The 20992-nt window shown below is 37.3% G+C and overlaps 7 protein-coding genes across 7 annotated transcripts; 4 read left to right on the forward strand and 3 right to left on the reverse strand.

The window, feature by feature from the left end:
- Positions 1 to 39: 39 nt before the first annotated feature.
- On the forward strand, positions 40 to 1305 carry REH1 (Reh1p; the record flags this gene model as incomplete). Its single annotated transcript, XM_454178.1, has 1 exon — positions 40 to 1305. One exon carries the CDS (start codon positions 40 to 42, stop codon positions 1303 to 1305), a length of 1266 nt encoding a protein of 421 aa, XP_454178.1.
- A 43-nt stretch (positions 1306 to 1348) lies between these two features.
- VAC14 (Vac14p) lies at positions 1349 to 4077 on the reverse strand (the record flags this gene model as incomplete). Its single annotated transcript, XM_002999349.1, has 2 exons — positions 1349 to 3972; positions 4074 to 4077. The coding sequence occupies 2 exons, from the start codon at positions 4075 to 4077 to the stop codon at positions 1349 to 1351; spliced, it is 2628 nt and encodes an 875-aa protein (XP_002999395.1).
- A 289-nt stretch (positions 4078 to 4366) lies between these two features.
- SWC7 (Swc7p) lies at positions 4367 to 4744 on the forward strand (the record flags this gene model as incomplete). Its single annotated transcript, XM_454180.1, has 1 exon — positions 4367 to 4744. One exon carries the CDS (start codon positions 4367 to 4369, stop codon positions 4742 to 4744), a length of 378 nt encoding a protein of 125 aa, XP_454180.1.
- Positions 4745 to 5123: 379 nt separating this feature from the next.
- IKI3 (Elongator subunit IKI3) lies at positions 5124 to 9101 on the forward strand (the record flags this gene model as incomplete). The annotated part of the gene is made up of 1 exon (XM_454181.1): positions 5124 to 9101. The coding sequence occupies one exon, from the start codon at positions 5124 to 5126 to the stop codon at positions 9099 to 9101; it is 3978 nt and encodes a 1325-aa protein (XP_454181.1).
- A 132-nt stretch (positions 9102 to 9233) lies between these two features.
- Positions 9234 to 9863, reverse strand: RAD59 (Rad59p; the record flags this gene model as incomplete). Its single annotated transcript, XM_454182.1, has 1 exon — positions 9234 to 9863. The coding sequence occupies one exon, from the start codon at positions 9861 to 9863 to the stop codon at positions 9234 to 9236; it is 630 nt and encodes a 209-aa protein (XP_454182.1).
- A 2030-nt stretch (positions 9864 to 11893) lies between these two features.
- Positions 11894 to 17161, forward strand: USO1 (Uso1p; the record flags this gene model as incomplete). The annotated part of the gene is made up of 1 exon (XM_454183.1): positions 11894 to 17161. One exon carries the CDS (start codon positions 11894 to 11896, stop codon positions 17159 to 17161), a length of 5268 nt encoding a protein of 1755 aa, XP_454183.1.
- A 62-nt stretch (positions 17162 to 17223) lies between these two features.
- On the reverse strand, positions 17224 to 20520 carry SMC6 (DNA repair protein SMC6; the record flags this gene model as incomplete). Its single annotated transcript, XM_454184.1, has 1 exon — positions 17224 to 20520. The coding sequence occupies one exon, from the start codon at positions 20518 to 20520 to the stop codon at positions 17224 to 17226; it is 3297 nt and encodes a 1098-aa protein (XP_454184.1).
- Between the last annotated feature and the right edge of the window lie 472 nt (positions 20521 to 20992).

Below are 20992 nucleotides of genomic sequence, written 5' to 3' on the forward strand. Positions count from 1 at the left end.
GAATCCTAACATAGAAGCACCGAAGAAATATACTATCAGATGAGCGATATTGTTATGTTTACATGCAACTCATGCATGATCCAGTTCCAATCAAGTGGTTTGCAACGTCATCATATGAAGACAGAATGGCATAGGTACAATTTGAAAAGAAGAGTAGCCCAACTAGCTCCAATCAGTGCCAGTTTATTTGCTGAGAAGTTGCAAATGTCAAATCGTGAACAGGAACTAAATCAAGTTGATGAGTTTGGCTTCCCAGTATTAAAACCTATTAACCACTCCCGCGGATTCCAGAGAAAGGGAAGAAAATTAGGAAGGAGTAGATTAGAGGGTCTTCAACACTCTGGCCAAGATTTGAGATCCTTGTCACCAGCATCGTCTATTACATCACATGCATCTAGAGCCACTTTCAGAAGTACTGATCTTGAAGAAGAGGCCTTTTCAGATCATGGCTTCACTACCGAGGATTCTTATTCACATTATTCAAACACCGATCATGAATCATCTGATGAATCAGAGATTGGAAATGACCACGAAAGGATTAGTTCTACGGAGTGTATCTACTGTGGGAAAAACTCGAAACAAGTTGAAGCAAATGTTAGACATATGTTTAATAAGCACGGACTATACCTACCTGAACGCTCATACTTGACCGATTTGACCGGTTTACTTAAGTATTTGACCGACATCATTATCGTCAACAAGAACTGTCTTTGCTGCAAATACCAAGGATCATCAGTTGAAAGTATAAGGGCACATATGTCATCTAAACACCATTGCATGCTACCGTATGAAACAAAGGCAGAAAGAGCAGCTATATCGCAGTTTTATGACTTTTCTTCACTAGATGAAGCAGCAGTTTCTGATAGTTCAGCCAAACATGGCACGTCTTCATCCGTATCGCCAGTAACGTTTGCAAATAGTGAATCCATTATTCAGACGGCAGAATTACATTCTAGTGAAGACGGGGCTGATGAAGCGGAGGCTGACATCAATTCCAATTATGCGCTGGTTCATATCGATGATTCTGGAGTGGAATTACAATTAGGAAACGGAATCAAAGTAGGCCACAGGAGCATGCAAAGATATTACAGGCAGAATGTTCCTCTAGGTTCGACTTCTCCTGATGACAGAAGAACGGTTGTAGCAGCTGATAGAAGAGTAACTTCGACCGTACAATCCAGACAAATGAAGAAGGCCGAGAAAGAGATTAAACAACTCGAGAAGCAGCACTCTAACAAGCATGTACGTCTACAGATCAGAAGAGCTAACCATCAGACTCATTTCAGAGATGAATTGTTACAATAGTTTTTATGTAGAATACTTAAACGCAGTTTAACTTGGGAACAATCTATTTAGCTTGGTCAACAGATTGAATTCTTTCTCCTGCCCCACTTCTGGCGCTTGGCGATCTATATATTACGGATTCGTTGTCACTCAAAGCAGGCTCCAATGTATTGTTCATGGCATCTGTTATCGGGGTGGAATTTATGACAGGATTGACTGTGTTATCAGGAGATAAAATCTCATTTAGCAGTACGTAGTTATTTTCGTGAAACTTTTTCTGAGATCCATCGAGATTGTGCTGCTCGCATACTTGTTGGAAGTGATCCAATAAGTCTTGGTACTGGTGCTTTCTTGGAGAGCCAGAATGACCAGAGCCATCCGAAGAAACTCGTCCAAGACTCGAAGATGACGATGAATAACCAGCTGAATTTGGGAAAGAGTGTGAGGCAATTCTACCAACGCTCTTTAATCTATTGTCTAAAATATGGAAAGCTTTAGATTGTGGTAAAACCATCAAAATACCGTAAAGGCACTTGTAAAGATAAGGGTACTTATCTGGATCCAAAAGTTGCATCCTTAAAGTGGTAAATGCCGGCGATTCTAAAAATTGAACCAAAATATCAATCTGAATTAAGTCATTAACTGATAAATCGTACTCGACATATGTTTTCAAAACTTTGTAAGCAAGTTCGTAGTTTTCAGATATTAGACAAAGGGCCAAGAGCGAAATGGGATTATGAGACCAGGTCTTGAATAGAATACAGAAACAAGACCAATCTTCTCCTTTCCTCAAGGATTTTCTGAATTTTGAAAGCTCCTGCGCAGTGACTAAATTTGAGCTGAGAATTTGAACTATCATCTTGGTAAAAATCAAATCGTCATCTGAATCCAACATTAAAGAAACTATCTTATAGACTCTTTCAGCTGAGAGTTTTAAACATAACTGTCGTATGATGTAATTTGCCCTAGTTTTTAACAACTTTTCATTTGACTTAAATAATCCTAGAAGATTTTGAATGAACTTCTTGAAATAATTATCTGGGCTAGCATCACATAGCAATCGTAATAATTCAAGTGATTTTGCAACCAGCCTCTCGTCTTTGTCTGATAATGATTTTAGCAAGGTCAAAAATGTACTATCATGATGCTCTAGTAGTTGGGAGGGATCTTTATGGTGTATCAAAATAAGCCAATCTAGACAGGCTTCTTTGGTTATCGCATTACTATCCAGAAAGTGAAGGGTCAATGTATTTACAATTGGACCGTATTTGATACCTTCAGAGCCTACATCAGGTCGTTGTGTTAAAGAGATCAATTTTTGGTTGACATTTTGAACCATTTCACAAAACGTAGGGTCAGATTCATTAAGCAATTTCAAGAGTACAGCCAATAACTTTATCAAAAATGGAATGAACCCATTGGGATCAATATTAAGACACACATCAATCCATTTAAGAACTACCGTCTGTATTTCAGTTTCGGAAGAAGTTAAATTGTTCACTAAAATTTCAATAATTTTAGGGAAGTCTAGATGTATATCTTGACCTGGAATATAGACACTACCAAATCTAGAATTGTTAATTTTTAAATTTTCAGTGGATTCATTGAGGGATTCTGTTGGTTCAGAATTGGTTATGTCCAGAGCACTAGAAGTTTCGATAGAACTCAATGTCTTATCATTAGATGATAATCCTTCTAGGGCGTTGATCAACGATTTCTTCCTTTCTGAGATCAAAGCACCCTCTGGCCTTTTGATAGGAGTCGAGTCCATCAGAGAAGCCTGCTTCTGACGCAGAAGTTCACTTTCTCGATCTTTTACTTGTTTTTGGATCGTTGCAACACGTTCGACTTCATGTAAGAGAACATCAATCAACGAATGAGTAATGACTCTAACGTCTTTGTGGGAATCTCCGAGATATGTAAATAGGGCAGAAAGAAATGTTGGAAGATACGATATGAGTTCTAAGTCAGGTATGTTTTCCAAGACTTGTAGCCAACCTACCATAAAAATTCTAGTGTTAGGGTCCACAACCTGAATCCTTTCACTAAGCAAAGGGATGAACTTAGGTAACGAAAATGCTAATTTTGCTTCATGTTCTTCATACGGAGGTTCATTTGTAGATAAAACTTCAGAAGTGCGAGGATCCGTAACTGTCGCGGGAGGCACATCATTTGGATCGTTGTTGACGCGTACTACATGAGTCGCAGCACATTCCGATACGATATCTTTCATCAATCTATCCAACACTTCGGCCGCTGCCTTGATTGATGGATCCGTATCTGCAATTATCTTACAATGAACATCAAAAACCTCATTAAAATATAACAACATGTCCCCCTTCGCGATTTTTGCAATATTGTACAAACTCTCGCACGCATAGAACCTTACTTGATCGTTTTGATCCCCAAAACACGCTAACACAGGGGGAAGAATGGTATCCAAATACTTGCTTAAAAACTTTGTCCCAAGAGCGATCGATACAGCTGCTAGACCCATTAAGCCTGCGTTTCTGGCCATCGGCCTGTCTAATGCATAAGCATATTCCCGACATAATTCATCGATAATCTTTTCAAGGATTTCATGGTCGCCATTCTGAAGACATTCCCTAGTATATTTTTCTAACTGCTGAGCTGCAGCCTTACGCTTTTCATAAATACTATCATTAAGACCCTTAGCGATGGATTTTTCTGTTTGGTGTTTGTTAGTTATAGTGTCTCTTGAATCAATCTTAACCTCTGAAAAGTGGTCAATCGATGTTAAAAAGAGCCTATTCTGAAGGAGTACATACCCATTTTGTCTTTCAGTCGAATTGAGTAATTTATTCAATTAATGAAAATTGAATTTATTGAGTTTACAATGTGTTTAGATTCAATTACTAGCCTCATTGCGCTTTAAAATATTTGGGAGTTTTTCTTACATGATTAATTAATTTCTGTTCCCAGATATTATTTATTCTTTCTTAAAGTTGTGAATTTTTACGCGAAGACATAAACCTATTGATACATACAGAGCAAAGAGTAGAGCCAAAGTAAACTTCATTGTACGCTAGCTGCATTTGAAACTAGCCCGAAAATCCATAGTATGAGTACCCAAAATGACTCGATTGCACTTCTTCTCTTACAAATCACATTATATCACCAGCAGGAACTAGCACATGCAGATTCTTCTTTGTCACTCGATGAGCTTTTAGTGGAACCAATAGTGGATAATACAGTGGTAGAGAAATTTACATCACATAGTATGGTCCAAATCTATGCACCTGAGCTTGCGCCCCTCAACATAAGATCAATCAAGGGTTTAATATCTGACCTTTTCACCAATACAAATATACAAGAACCTAAAAACTTGATAACGCTAGCCAATCATTACTACTCAGAAAGGCTCAATTATCTTCAGGAAGAAAAGATACCAGAGCTGATACAGCAGATGAAGGATGAATACAGAAAACTAGCGGAATAATGATAATAAGCTCAATAACTTACATATACCTAATACAATAATCTTCATATTCAATGACCAATATCACGTGACCAAGATTGTGTCTTTCTTTTTTTTTTTTCAGATCCTTTGAGGAAACATCAAGCAATTTTGATGGATGCGATGAGCATTAGCACAAAATAGCTAGAAAAGTTGTAAGCCAATACTTGTAGGGAGTTACTTCATCATCAGGAGCAACGGTCATTCTGTACTTGTGAAATTCACAACATCCAGTGATCAAACGCGTTCAAATAATTATATCCAATATTTATTGTATCTGCCAAGCGATCTGTTTGCCATATTTTAGGCTGATTAGTATCGAAATAGAAGGTAGAAGACTGTTAAGCTTTTGTCGTTCAAGATGCGTAACTTGATAACTTTAAACCATGGCAAACTTCAGCCTGTGTCTCAAACGCTTCCAGATTTGGAATTATACACCAGTTGCTTCGATACTTTGTCTGATAGTATAACATGTGTTCTAGGTGCTGCAGACATTGGGGCACTTGAAGTTCAACAATATATGAAGGACGGGTCTATGAATGTTCTAGCCTCATTTTACGTTCAATCATACAACGATAAATTACTATCTTTTATTCATTTCGATGATATCAACGAGTTAGTCTTTGTTTTCCAACAAGGTGATATAATATCAGTAACTTATGATCCTGCTACCATGGATTATCATAGCAGTAAAGTTAGTATTGTTGGTTCTATTGATCTCGGAATAGAAGCTGCAGAGTGGTCCGCCGATCAAGAGACCTTAGCAATAGTAACGTTCGAACGTAATGTGGTGCTTTTGAGCAGACAGTTGGAACCAATCGTAGAAACGAGTTTACAAGTCGAAGATTTGAAGATTTCTAAGCATGTTACAGTTGGATGGGGTAAAAAAGACACTCAGTTTAGAGGCAAAGGTGCAAGAGCTATGGAGCGTGAAGCTCTCGAATCGTTAAAGGCTTCAGGTTTAGTTGGGAATGAATTAAGAGATCCAACAATGCCTTACAGAGTTGATACAGGTGCAATTACCGAATTAGATAGTCGTAAAGTAAAAATATCGTGGAGAGGAGACTGTGAGTATTTCGCTGTCACTACGATCGAGACTGTGAAAGATCCATCAGATGAAAGTAAGACTGTCGAAAGGAGAGCACTTAGGGTGTTTACACGTGATGGTCAACTAGACAGCGCTTCCGAACCAGTTGATGGCATGAATGAACACCTCTCATGGAAACCCCAAGGTTCTTTAATTGCAAGTGTTCAGCGCAAGACCCATATTCCAGATGAAGAGGGCTTAGATTTGATATTTTTCGAAAGAAATGGGTTGAGACATGGTGAATTTGATTTGAGGCTACCATCAGACGAGCCTGTACTAGATTTGTGTTGGAACGCTAACAGTGAAATTCTTACAATTGTTTTGATTGATAGAGTTCAATTATGGACAACGAAGAACTATCATTGGTTCTTGAAACAAGAATTTTACTTCAACAACATTACATATGCTAAATGGCACCCGGAAAAGGACTTTACACTTATGGTGGGTGATTCTGAAAAGATGACAATTGTCGATTTTGCTTACAAAATGACGGCGGGTCCAACGATGCAACCGTTTGATAATGGTACAAGTATCGTTATTGATGGAAATGTTGTCAATATCACTCCCTTGGGAATTGCTAATGTTCCTCCTCCTCTCTATTTTAGGGATTTCGAATGCCCAAATAATGTTTTGGATGCTGCTTGTAGTGTATCAAATGAAGTATACGCGGCTATTACCAAAGATGAACTTGTCATTGCATCTGTACCTTCATTAAAAGCAATGAAGAACGGTAAGCATCCTTGGATTGTTTCAACTTTCAACAAATCTAGTTTCGGCACAGCATTTGATACACTGCGTCAACTTGCATTTATTAACGATAATACCGTGGCTATTTTGTTAGATACGGATAACTTATCAAGAATTGCGTTGATAGATATTACTGACAATACTAATCCATCCTTGATAACAATTATCGAGACATTCGACAAAGTGGTGCTTTTGAGATCTCAATTTGATTACAATTTTGTAGTATTCGAGACCCGTGATGGTAAAATTACCCAATTGAGCGCAGATGGCCAACTGTCAACTATAACGAGATTCCCACAACTCGTATATGATTTCAGAGTTAAGAGAGTAGAATCTGCAACTGCCGCAAATGATTGGGGTGATGAACAATCGAAGACAGTTGCTTTTGGGTTAACAAACACTGGTAAACTTTTTGCGAATGAGGTCCAATTAACGTCTGCTGTAACTTCGATCGAAATAACAGACTCATTTTTGCTTTTCACTACGGCACAGCACAATCTTCAGTTTATTCATTTGAATACAACTGATTACAAGCCATTGGCTACAGTTGAGGATGATACGATTGACGAGAGAGTTCGTGCTGTTGAGAGAGGTTCGATTCTAGTGAATGTAATCCCATCTAAGGCTGCAGTAATCTTGCAAGCCGCTCGTGGTAATTTGGAAACCATTTACCCCCGTATTATGGTACTTTCTGGCGTTCGTGCAAATATCATTGCCAAAAACTACAAAGAGGCATTTGTCACTTGTCGCACTCATAGAATAAACTTGGATATTCTATATGACTACGATCCAGAATTATTCTTGAATAACCTTCCTCATTTTATTACTGAAATCGAAAGAGTGGATTATTTGGACTTATTCATTTCATCATTACTTGAAGATGACGTCACTAAAACAAAGTATAGAGAAACTCTCAACTTCGATTCATCTACCGCATTTGACGTTGCACCACCTCCACCAACTGAAATGCAATTATACATGAAAAAGAAGATGTTCAATCCAAAGACATCCAAAGTTAACAAGGTCTGTCAAGCAATTCTAGACGTTTTATTGAATACTCCAAATTTCAGACAGAAATACCTCCAATCTATAATCACCGCATACGCCTGCCAGAACCCACCAAATCTAAGGGATGCTCTACAATTGATTGATACTGTAGAATCAGAGGAGCAGAAAGACTCTACAGTGACATATTTATGTTTCTTGCAGGACGTAAATGTCATTTATAAGGTTGCATTGTCTCTTTATGACATTCATTTGACTTTAGCTGTTGCTCAAAAATCCCAAATGGACCCAAGAGAGTACTTACCATTTTTGCAATCTTTATTAGATGCCGAACCCTTGCGCAGGAAGTTCATGATAGATGACTATTTGCAAAATTATGAACTAGCTATTGAACACTTGGCTGCTATCGATAAGGTTGATAACACAGTTTCTTCAGAGTTTATAGAATATGTTGAGGAACACGATTTATTCAAGCACGCTTTGAATATCTTCAAATCTGAGCAAGATAGGCAAAACATTATCTATCATGTTTATGCTAAATCGTTGTCATCCCAACAGCAATATGGAGATGCAGGTATAATTCACGAAATGTTGGGAGAATGGAAGGAGGCACTGGATGCGTACACTTTAGGTAAGAAATGGAATGAAGCCATGTCTGTAGTTTTGGACCATTTCCCTGATAAGACAGAAGACATAGCTACGGAGTTGATTAGTTCATTGACTTTTGAACACAGATATGTTGATGCATCTCAACTTGAAATCCGCTTCATGAAAAATATCAAGGCGGGAATGGATCTCTTGTGTCGTGCATACGACTATGAAGCCGCTTCTTTGATTGCTATAGCTGAGCATAAGTCGGAATTAATCGAAGAAATTGTGGATCCGGCATTAGGTGATGGCTTTGGTACTATTGCAGAACTTCTAGCTGATTGCAAGGGTCAAGTTAACTCGCAATTGAAAAGACTACGAGAACTTCGTCAAAAGAAGGCTGAAGATCCGTTCGCATTTTATGGCGAAGAAACGGATCAAGCTGATGATGTTTCCATTGCAGCATCGGAAACCTCTACTAAAGAGTCCTTCTTTACCAGATACACGGGCAAAACTTCAGGTACTGCTAAGACAGGTGCTTCCCGAAAGACTGCTAAAAACAAACGTCGTCAAGAGCGTAAGCGTGCTCGTGGTAAGAAGGGAACTATTTATGAAGAGGAATATTTGATTCAATCTATCGGTAGATTAATTGACAGATTGTACCAGACACAACCGGAGGCTATCAAATTAATAGAAGGTCTACTTAGAAGAAACAAGAGAGAACAAGCCTATCAAATACAGAAAAATTTCATGGAATTGATTGATCTATTGAAGGAAAATGTGCAAGAGATCTATTCAATTAGCGAAAAAGATAGAGAAAGAATAGACGACGATGGCCAGGTGTACTACTTACCTGAGATCCCAGTGCCTGAAATCAAGGAGTTCCCAAAAAGAAATATAGTTGACTTTTGAACATCTCCACCTAATAGGAGCATCCTCAATTTTCACTGTACAAGAACATGAGTATGAGTATGAATTAAATTGTATCTGTATTTATTTTTAAGAGCCCTAGTAGTTTGTAACATATTTATTGAATAAAATTAATCATCGAACCGTTCTCGGAATCGAGGTCTTTCCTTCGATCTTTGACATTTCTGCCTTGAAGACACCATCCACATAGTAGTTCTGTTTTATCTTAATCTCATGATCGAGAATCACTTTTTCGAACCCCAATAAACAATTCTTCAAGGCATCAGTGATAGCCTCTTTTTTCGCCTTTGCAAACGCTTCACCTTTAAAAGGCATGGTAGATTTTCCGAATCCACCTGCAAAAGTGTACGTATCATCTTTCAACACCAGTTTGACTCTAGCTTCTGCAAGAACAGTATGTGATTCCCTCTTATCCTCAGACGCAGCATTCTCGGTGTGCTCCAAACTTGTGATTTCCTCCACCTCCGAACTCCAACCATCATACCCAAAACACTCGTTTGCAAAACTTATTAGCACATGCCCTGGAATTAACCTCGCCAAGTTATGTTTCCCGTACTTATTGCTATGATATATTCTATAAGTATATTGTTCCACTTTCCCCTGCAATTGGCCTATTCGTTTTACAGACCATTCTGACGCGGGCCTGTTATACCAATCCTCTTCTATTTGAAAATCTTTGATATCGAGTCCGGTGTTTACCGTGTAGCTCGTTCCTTCGTATGATATATCCGTATACCGGCTCATCAGTAAATCTATAACAGCTGTCTCAAGTTCGATGAGGATTCACAGTACCAAACCCTAAATTAACGCTAGTTAATATTGAAACAAAAACTATTCCTCTGAGGATAAAACATGAAAGAAAGATCCCAACTAATCTCTCTTCAAAACTTAAATATTATTAAATAAAAAAGACAAGATACGTTCAAGATAGACTCACAAATATTACTCTAAAAGAAGGATTAGAATATGGCACATTCGTGAGTTCAAGCTATGTCAAAAACGTAAATGTGTTCATACTGTACCAGTTCTTTTTTTTACTGTTTTTATTACCGATTTGAAGTGTGGCGGGACGAAAGTCATTCGAAATTAGTCGTGACAGGAAAATTCAAGTCACGTGGATATTTTCAGCACTGCGTCAAATATTCCAAAGAATTGGTATAGCGTCCTATATACTTCATTCCAAATTCCCAGCTACAAAAGGTATAAAATACTGACACTAGAGCAAAACACGGCAGACCCGACATATTCTATGATATAGATGATCTAGGTTGGAGACTGCTGTAAAGATGGTATGAATAAAACGACTAGAGTGGTGATAACGATGAGATTACAGAAATCAATTGCTGTCAAATCCAACCGATAATATTTACAGGTAATCTTGCCATCCCAGGAAAACTCCTCACAGAATGATTCCAAAGTTCAGCAAGGTAGCGCCTCATCTTTGGATAATAAATCACTGTGTTTTTGAGCCTTTTCCTTGCGAGAACACTAAACAAGAAGTGTCAATGTACCTTATATCCCAACGAGTTTTTAGAGAAAAAGATATTTCACAGCAGTCAGAAGCTTCATCATTGTGGGGTTGGTAACAAGTTTGTCTATGAATATTCCTCAAACTACAGATGGATGTCTTTAATTTTACCAACGCTTCGTAGGAAATGTGTCAGAAAGGATAAAATCCAATATCACCGAGCGGCATAACCTCTTTTACTCGGCGAATATGAAATTATAATTGGAACATAGGAAATCTAGCATCCCCTGAAGGCCCGAATAAGTCGTCTTCTGGGTAAAATGCAATATAGACGTTGTGCATGCGTAATTCCCACTTCAATTTACAACATTCTAATAATGCATGGGATAGAGGGACGCAAACTGGTATGCGACAATTAATGTTATTTTATTCAACCAAATGTGTTTCAGAAAATATAAATGTGAATTACTAGAGGTCGAGGATAGTTTGTATTTTCAGCCCTTTCGTTGGTGATATTATTACTACCGGTAGCGTTTATAAAGGTGCATGGAATGTTTGTCGACATATTCAAGATATACAATTCGCTCGCTGGTTTCACCTTCAATAGAAGGGAATTGGTTGGTATTATATTATTCTACTAGAAGAAGAGTCTAGGGGTAGACTACAAACCTAATAAAGTTTTTGAATACCTCTTGGTTGGTTCCTAACCAAACAAAAAGTTTAGTGATATACTACGTAGTCAATAGATTTCAAGTTCAGATGAAGAATACCGACGGAGGATCTGCATCAGATCAAAACTACACTATAGGCTCTCAACCATTGCATCATATGACAAAAAAATGAAAGCCAACGTGAACATCCTGATATTCGTCATGGATACCTCTGCTTCTCCAGATTACTTTGCAAAAATTGAGTTTCACGAACTTACACGTACACTTTATTATGTACGAAAAACCTTGAACTCTGCTCTGTTTTCATTTCTGATTTTTTTTCTCTTCAACATACACGATTCGCATGAAGCTACCTTGGTATATTATGATTAACCCAATGATTTCTCCATATTCAGATGTGCAGCCAATCGTTCTGTTCGAGAGAGTGTTTATTCAACCGAACTGAATTGTATATTCAATAAGGGGAGTTAATTTCCACCGTCCAGTTAAGTGAAGTTCCGTGAACCTTTTTTTCTTTCTAGGTACTTGCCCTGTAAATCTGTTGGATCACTACGAACTGTGCGGCGTCCCTCTATTGTTTATAGCAATTACACATTCAGATCTGATTGGAAACTATACGATTAGAATTGAGTTAGATGGATTTGATCCAAGGAATTATACAGCCGCCAAAAGCGCAGTCTGTAGAGGAAACTATACCTACTTTATGTGATAGATTGGAGAATGCTACCTTGATTAGTGACAGACGATCAGCGGTACTTGGGTTGAAATCCTTCAGCAGAGAGTACAGAGAAACAGTGATTGCATCTGGATTGAAAACATTGATAAATACGTTGATTAAAGACCAAGAGGACCATGACCTGGTGCGGGCATTACTTGAAACTTTGCTAATTCTTTTCATTCGTGGGGAAGGTGAGGATGATTTGACGCGTAATTGGATCTCGCAGCAGTCCAGGTTACAGAACGGTAAGTATCCTTCCCCATTGGTAATGAAAGAGGAGAATGAAACTGTTGACCAATTCTCCCTATGGATTACAGATGCATTGACGCAAACAGATGAAGTTGTCAAGCTTTTATTCACTTTCTTGGACACATCGGCGTTTCATATCAAGTTATACACAATTCAACTGTTGGAAGCACTGATATCCACGAGACCTTTGAAAACTAGGGAAGTCATACTTAATATCCCAACCGGTGTGTCTACTCTAGTAAAGCTATTGGACGATATTAATGAACCGATCCGTGACGAGACTATATTGTTACTTATGGCTGTCGTTAATGATAATTCGCATTTCCAGAAGTTAGTCGCATTTGAGAACGTTTTCGAAAAATTGTTCTCCATTATAGATGATGAAGGTGGATTGAGAGGATCCTTAGTAGTTAACGATTGTCTTTCATTGATCAATAATATCTTGAAATATAACACATCAAATCAGACTCTTTTTTTTGAAACCGGCAACTTACATCATTTAATCAATTTATTGAATGAGCCTTTATCCGTTGAAGAGGAATTCTTTTGGAATGAACAGCGTATGAAGAATATCAACACGGTTTTAGATATCATTCGACTAACAGTTGAAGATGGAAATAGTGTAACATCGGCCCATCAGAATATTCTGTATGAATCGCAAGTTTTGATGGTGGTGTTGAGATTGGCGTTCTTCATTTATACGCCAAACTCTATAAAGCTTATTTCATTGCTAACTGTTGCTGATATGATCAAAAACAATGCCACTGTTCAGCAAAAATTCTCTCAGATAGATGTGCCATACTGGGATCCAAGTGTTCCATCATATTCATCAATGGGTGAACCGAAAATAGTGCCAGTACTAACGTTGCTTTTGTCTTGGACCTTACTTATGAACTCAGTTCATATATTTGACATTCGTGTGGCATCGTTAGAAGTACTAAAGGCTTTCTTTTTCAATAATAAAGACAATATATTATCGTTCCTCCAGTCGCAAATCAAGCAATATGAACTTTCATCAGAAAGCATGTCAATCGATGATGATGAGGCTAATATTCTACAGCCCATTTTCAATTATGATCCAAATTTAAACTTGAATCCGTATAAGCTATTTTTTTCTACTGATTTGTTGATGTTTTTCATGGCTACTGATGATACAGAAGGCAAAATTCGTTCTCTTATCCGTAGCTTAAGCTCTGGAACCCAAGAAGAAGATGAAGAAAGTATGGTGTCTGTGCAAACTGTTGGTGAACTCTTGATCACTAACCTCAGCTCCCAAGATATTCGAATTCCGATCGCATTTGCATCATTCTTAATATTTTGGTTGTATGAAGATTCGGCATCAGTAGATGAATTATTGCGTAACAAATCATTGATTAACAATTTCATCTCGTTTTCTTTACAGGTTGAACATCAGGATACGTGTCTCAGATGCCTAACCACAATGTTGTTAGGGATTGTGTACGAATTTTCATCGGTTTCCTCCCCTTTCTCACGTGCAGATCTCTACAGCTTACTTGTTAGCCGCATCAGCCCTGACAATTATGCATCTCGTATCAAACAATTGAGAGAAAACGAACTGTTTACAAATTCACTAGATGTCTACCTTAATCCCACTTTCGATGAAACAGGATTACCAAACGTGTTTTTCAGCACTTATTTCTCAGAACTTGTAATTGATAATTTTTACAGAATCCAGTCATCTCTCAGAAGAGGCCCCAAAGACGAGCCTGACGTCAAGATAACCTTCGAACTATACGAAAAGCTATATGTTAAATTTAACAAAACCAGAGCTGACCTGGAAAAGTCTACAATAGAAAATGAAAACGTCATCAACTCACTAAATTCAAAGCTAGAAAAGCTATCCAAATCTCTCGAACATTTAGAAACAGAAAAAGTAAATGCAGAAACAGAATTAAACCAACTAAATGAAAGGCACTCTGCTCTAGAAGTAGAGTTGAACGACACCAAAATTGCATTGGAAAGCGTAAATAACAAAAGTCAGAAATTAGAGGAACTAAAACAGAAAAATACGAAAGCAATTGCTGTAAATCAAGAGCAAATTGATAAGTACAAAGAAAAAATAAACGGCCTACAACAAAAAGTCAAAGAAATTTCAGAGTCAAAGTTGAAAGCCGAAGATGGTATTAACAAAATGTCGAGAGAGTTATTCACGCTTACGAAGGAAAATGGCAAATTGAAGGAAGATTTGAAATCGCATTCCAAGAAATTAGAAATACAGGAGAAAAAGTACTCCAGCGAGACTGCCAATCTTGAAAAGCAGTTGAAAGAAAGAGGAACAGAAGTCCAGGAGTTAAGAGAACGTATATCAGAAGATATAAAGAGAATTGATACTTTGGAGAAAAATGTCACTATTCTGTCGAACCAAAAAATTGAATTGGAAACTAAATTATCTAACCAGACATCATTGATCCCCAAACTTACGGAGAAACTAAAAGGTCTGGCTAATAACTATAAAGACTTAGAAAATGAAAGAGACACTCTTGCAAAAAAAATCTTAGAAAAAGAGGAGGCTAATAAGACTATCATGCAAAATTTAAATTCAGAAATAGAATCGCTGAATAAAGAAAGAGAAGAGATGAGACTGGACTTGCAGTATGCCGCAGAATATCATCAGAAGGAAAAGGAAAATTTTGACGCTCATACTCAAAAGTTAACGTCAGAAAATAACAGTAAAAGCGAATCCATTATATCGCTACAAACCAAACTTGACGAATGTGAACGACAGATAAAAGAGTACAAAACAACCAACGAAGAATTGAAGAACTCTCTACATGCTCTGAATGTGAAATGTATTGAGCTCGAATCATCTTTAGAAAGCGCAAAACAGTCCACTGACAATTCGGATGAGACCATTGAGGAGTTAAATGACTCAGTAATTGCTATCAATGATGAATTGCAATCGGTACTTGCTGAGAAGGATGAACTATTGAAACAGAATAATAAGATAAATGAAGAACTTTGCAACTATCAACAGGAATTACAGGAAAAAGCAGATTCCTGTCAAGGACTTCAAGATAAGATTTCTTCTTTAAACAATGAGATCATGCAAATATCCGAAGAATCAAATGACAAGATAAAATTATTGGAAGCTTCAAATGAAGAAAAGGTAGCTGAAATTAAAGATTTGAAATCTGAGATTTCTAACATTAAGCAAAATGCCGATACAAAGGCAGAGAAATTAAAGTCCGAGATAGACGCCTTAAAGTCGAGAATCTCAGATTTAGAATCTCTACTGGAAACAAAAAATAAGCTTTATGAGAATTCTCAAACTACCATCACTGAACTAGAACAGGCAAAAGAAAAACTGCAAAGAACTATCCAAGAGCAATACAAAGAAGCACAGTATTCTGAGGACAGTCTTCTTGCAGGAGAAAATAAGATTAAACACCTTGAGTCTCAACTGGAAAAATTAAAACTCTCATCAGTATCCAAGGAGAAAGAAGCTCACTTAAAAGATGAAGAAATTAAATCCGTCAAGGCTGAAATAGAAGACAACGTCAAGTTAGTTCAAGCTAAATCGACTGAATTGGATGAATTAAAAAAGCAGAATTCGGTATTGAACTCTAAACTTAACAAAGAGAAAGAAAAAGCGAAAATCGAACAGCACAAGCTTAGGGAAAGTTTAGCTACTGCAAGGGATGAGCTCAAATCCAAAATAAAAGACTTCGAGGAAGAAAGAAAGCTTCTATCTGAAGGATCTTCTGAATTAAATCAACAGTATTCGGAGAAGATTTTGAAACTTGAAGAGACTCTTAACAATGTAAAAGCAGATCATGAAAAAGCAGTTCAGAAACTGGAAAACACTATTGAAGCACTAGAACAACAGGCTGAAGAATCAAAGTCTAGCTTAGATACTGAAAGGTCACTCTCCTCCAAAGAGCAGCAGCAAAGGTTGCAGCTAGAAAAGATCTTAGCTAACGAACAGAAGGAAAATAAAGATCTCGAAAACAAACTAGCTGATCTTGATCAACTATTTAAGGAACACGAAAATACGTTAGAGTCTCAAACGAAAATATCACAAGACTATAAACAGCAGTTAGAGAAGAATAGTCAGGTCATCGAAGAGCTGAAAAGTGCAGAATCAGCACTCAAAGACAAATTGATAGCTGCTGAAGAAAAAATAAAAGAGTCAGAAATATTAACAAGTCAACTTGACGAGGCAGTTACTTCCACGTCTGCTTTGTTAGAAGAACAGACAAAGCTTAAAAAGAGTATCTCAGACCTGGAAGCAAAGAATATTAAGGATTGTGGAGAAATGGAAATACTAAGGAAAGAATTAAGCAAATGTCAAGAGTCACTTAAAGTTTCGCAACGCCTCAACGAAGAGAAAGATGAAGCAAACAAGCGTACCGAAACTGACATTGTATCCTTGCAAAAAGAGATTAATACTCTAAAAGAAGAACTCAGAACAAAAAATGATGAAATATCGTGTTTTGAAGCAGACAAAAAGGAAATGATAGCTAAACTAAAGGAGCTTGAAGAATCGAAAACTCTGCTAGTACATTCTGCCCAAGAAAAAAACGCTCAAATGATTCAAGAAAATACCTCTCTCGCAGAAGAGATAAAAGAATTAAAGCTCCAAGTCAATACATGGACGGAAAAGCTCGTTACCTCTGAACAACTGTGGTCCAGCGAAAAGACTGAACTAATAAAACAAATGGATATCATTAAAACGGAATCAGCAAAACAAGCACAAGAAAATTCTCAATTGAATGTTGAACTTTCTGCTATAAAGGAGGAAAATATGAAGTTGAAGAATCGCGTAGATGATCGATCCGAAGTAGATGACTTAGTGATCCTTGTGACAGATTTAGATGAACAAAAGTCTAAATACAAACGCAAACTAATTGAATTAGGAGTGGAGCTATCTTCAGATGAAGAGTCTGACCAGGAGTCCGGCCAAGAGTCAGAATGATCATCAAAAATAAAATACTAATATGGGCTTCAAATGTAAATTAAGTATAGACCTACGAACATCTATAGACTATTGACATTATTATGTCTTTCAGGATTTTTCATTTTATGAATATTAAAATATTTATCGTCAATGTTGGCCATTTTTCCAATATCCTGAGGAGTTATTATAATTGTCTGGGTATCAGATTTAACATCTTTTCCTAATCTACGAATAATCAAATTCGTTCCAATTTTACGGTTCACTTGGTCCATAAACACATCAAATTCGTCAAGAGCAATGATTCGTGAACGCATTGTTAGCCATGTTGCTAATAATAATGCAATCTGAGAAAAAGATTTCTCACCACCAGATAAAGTATCAACATTTCTGGCGTGGTGATCGTTTGTGGTTTTCACCATTACATTCAATTGACCTGAATCTGTGAAAGAAAGAGAGCCTGAATAACCAGATCTTGTTTTCATAGAAATTCTAAAATCAATATCTGCATCGCTTCGGGTGCCTTTGATTGATAAATCAAGAGCTGCTCGTCTCAATGTTAACGCAGTATGCACTTTTTGAAGTGACGCATCTAATTCATTGTATTTTCCGATAGCTGTTTCATATTTGCGTTTGGAGTTTTCGAAAAGCTTTGCTATTTCATCCTGAGTCATTCCTAATTGCCTTTCTGATGCACGCACACTTTCATCTATCTTCCGAATCTCTCTGAGAATGTGTTCTTCTGAGCTTGGCAATTCGCTGTTAAGTAGTTCATCTTCTGTACAAAATTTCATAGCTTGTTCACGTTGCTGCTCACATTTCGATTGTAAACTGGTCAACTCTGCCTCGCACATATATATTTTTTCGTTACTAGCCGATATTTTTCTTTGTGTCTCAAGAATACTGGCACTCGATTTATCGATCTTGTGAGAAATAGATTGCTCTAAATGACGGGCTGTTTCATAAGAACTACAAGCATCTCTGTACCTTCTAGTAACATCATCATATCTCTCTTTGACAGGCTGCAGCTGCAAACCTAGATCAACAATCTTCTGCTCAATTGAAGAAAGATTTGCTTTTAGCTGTTCGATTTGTTCGTTTTCTTCTGCCAGGGATTCTTTCAAAGCATCAATGTGACTAAAATTAGTTTGACGGTTCAATTTATCTTCGAGTTCCTCTGCATGCCTTTCGAGTGTTTTCAATTGCTGTAACGATGTTCTCGATTCTCTCGTGATGTTATCCTTTTCTTCCTTAATTTCCTTTTTTTTTCGGGAGAAATGTTCTTCTCGTGCTTTAAGCTCTTCTTCTTGACGTAGAATTTCCTTCTCCAAGAAGCTAGAATTGTTGGTTCCAACTTTCAACCTTAAATTATTGGCAAATTGGAAATTATTCAATCTCATAGAGCCCGCAGTCAACGCCATATGTAGACCAGAATCTGAATTGTTCAAAGCCAATACTAATTTCACGTTTTCCGAGTTTCGTTCTCGCAAGATGTGGTCTGCTTCTTTTTTACTGTTTGCTAGTATTGTCTTCTCCATACGGTTCACATCAACCAATAGATACTCCAATTCAGGAATATCGAAAGTAAGAGCATCTGCAACCGTCAAACCGGAGGTAGCCTTTCCTCTAATATAGTTAAACGGTTGCAGGTCATGAGTTATAACACCTGGGATTTTTCTTAGTTGACAAGATTCAAAAATTTCTTTTAATAGCACTGCATCACCAACATCCTTGACAACAAATGCTTCTAACGTAGGATTTATATGCGTTTGAATAAGAAATGCAAAATGTTCATATTCTGTTTTAACGCTAATATGATACCCTATCGGCCCAATTGGCAGTGAAGTGAAATCTGTACGACGTTCGTGTATTTTTCTGCGAACATCTGGCATTCTACGATCAAAACCAGATGCTAGTATATCTTCCGAAGAGTTCATTTCTCTAAGTTCCTGTTTCTTCTCTGAAATATTTTTTTGAAATTCCTTTAGAGGGCGCTCCGTATCAACGATCAATGCATTCATTTTGTCGTCAAGTTCCGACTGCTTTCTTAGCAGTTCGGGGCGGAGGGATTCAATATCTTTAATTTTTCTCCTTGTATCAGATAACTTTCTTTTAGTATCAGCTTCATCTTCACCTAGTTGCGTCTGAAGTCTATTCTCAACATCGGATAATTCGTGTTGTGTTTTTGATCGTGCCTTTTCAGCAGATTTTAGATCTTCCATAGTTACTTGTTTCTGCTGTATCAACTGGGCGTGTTTGGACTTGAACCTCTCAATTTCAATTGTTATTGAAGAGCGCTCTGCTTCAATATTTTGTCTATCCGTTAGTTTTCTGCCCAAATCTAATAGTGCTTCCTCTTTTTGAATTAGGTATCTCTCCACTTTGTTTTTCATATCTGCAATTCTATTTACGTATTCTTGTTTCTTCGCCGATAACGTATTTTCTCTCGTCTTTATTGCCTTTAATTTTTCATTATTTGTTTGGCACACCATCCACATGTGTTTTCCTTGAAGTAATCTTCTTCGTGTAATCCAATCATTTTTTGACGCAAGTTCAGTGAGTATAGTTTGCGCATGTTCGAAATCTTTGTACAAGAGTTTTATAGTCTCTTCTAATAACGAGAGCCGATCTCTTGAGAGAAGCATTGTGTTTTCGGCAGATTCCAGGTTTTGTTTGGTCTCTTCTAGTAAAGTACCTCTCATAAAATGGAGATATTTTTCTTGTGGGGAAGAAGCTGTTAGAAATGAACGGGCAGCGTCTTGAGAAAGGAAACACATAGGGTTTGTGACTGGAATAGAAAAATAGTCTAATATTACTTCCAAATCTCGTTTCTTGTCTGAAACTTCTTTGTTCGCTTCACTTCTTATGGAAAAAGACCCGGAATATCCTTCGCGCCTTATTGTCCGTTCGATTCTAATTTCTTTGCCGTAAACACCAGGTTCAAATGAGTTGAGTCCTTCATTACATAATACAATAACAATTTTTGACGTATTACAACCTTGTTTGATTAAATCCTTGAGACTAGTACCACGGTTAGTGGTGGTAGCTTTAGCTCCAAGGCCTATCGTTATTGCAGTTAAAATTGCAGATTTTCCAGAACCATTATTCCCTACAATAAAGTTAAGTCTGGGCCCCAATCTTAAAGAGAAATTTGAATGGCACATAAAATTCGTTAACTTTATTTCCTTGATAAATCCTGCTCTTTGTAGCATATCTTGATTATTTGCTTGAGATTCGCCATTCTGAGTAGGATATTGCGTCATTGGCTGTACATCATGAAAGCGCCTTTTCCTAGGCTGTACATCCTCTGATTCGTCTGCGAGTCGTTTCAATTGTTCCAAATCATCCACATCAGATTCTAATTGTCTTTTGGTTGGCATATTAATTGAGTTTCTTCTAAAGAGAACGGGAGAGGATGAGGGGCAGAATAGCCAAGACACGCGTCCTGAAATGTTTCTTTACCTGGTTGATTCAATGACCAAAACCCTCAATTTACCTCATGAATCCAGTCTGCGTATGTCAGACTCGATTTATGCTTATAGCAGTAGTTTTATACCGTACTGTCGTGTATTGTCTTTAAACTTTAGCGTATATAATAATGTAAACAATATTTCTAATTTGTTTTTGATCCAATTTCTTGTTAGAAATTATAGAGATTTTGATCTTATATTTTTTTCAGCCGTTAACAATCGAGATACCTTTATTTAAGCAGCTCTTTGATTAAATGTACTACTCGCTAAATTGCAATACGCTCCTTGGACTGAGGTGTGTGATTAGACCTCGGTAAGCAAGTCCATCTGCTGCTGGTTGTCGTACTGGCAGCACTTGATCAATCTCACTCTCTCTCTACTT

The sequence above is a fragment of the Kluyveromyces lactis genome, assembly GCF_000002515.2.
Source record: "Kluyveromyces lactis strain NRRL Y-1140 chromosome E complete sequence".
NCBI classification, from domain to species: domain Eukaryota; kingdom Fungi; phylum Ascomycota; class Saccharomycetes; order Saccharomycetales; family Saccharomycetaceae; genus Kluyveromyces; species Kluyveromyces lactis.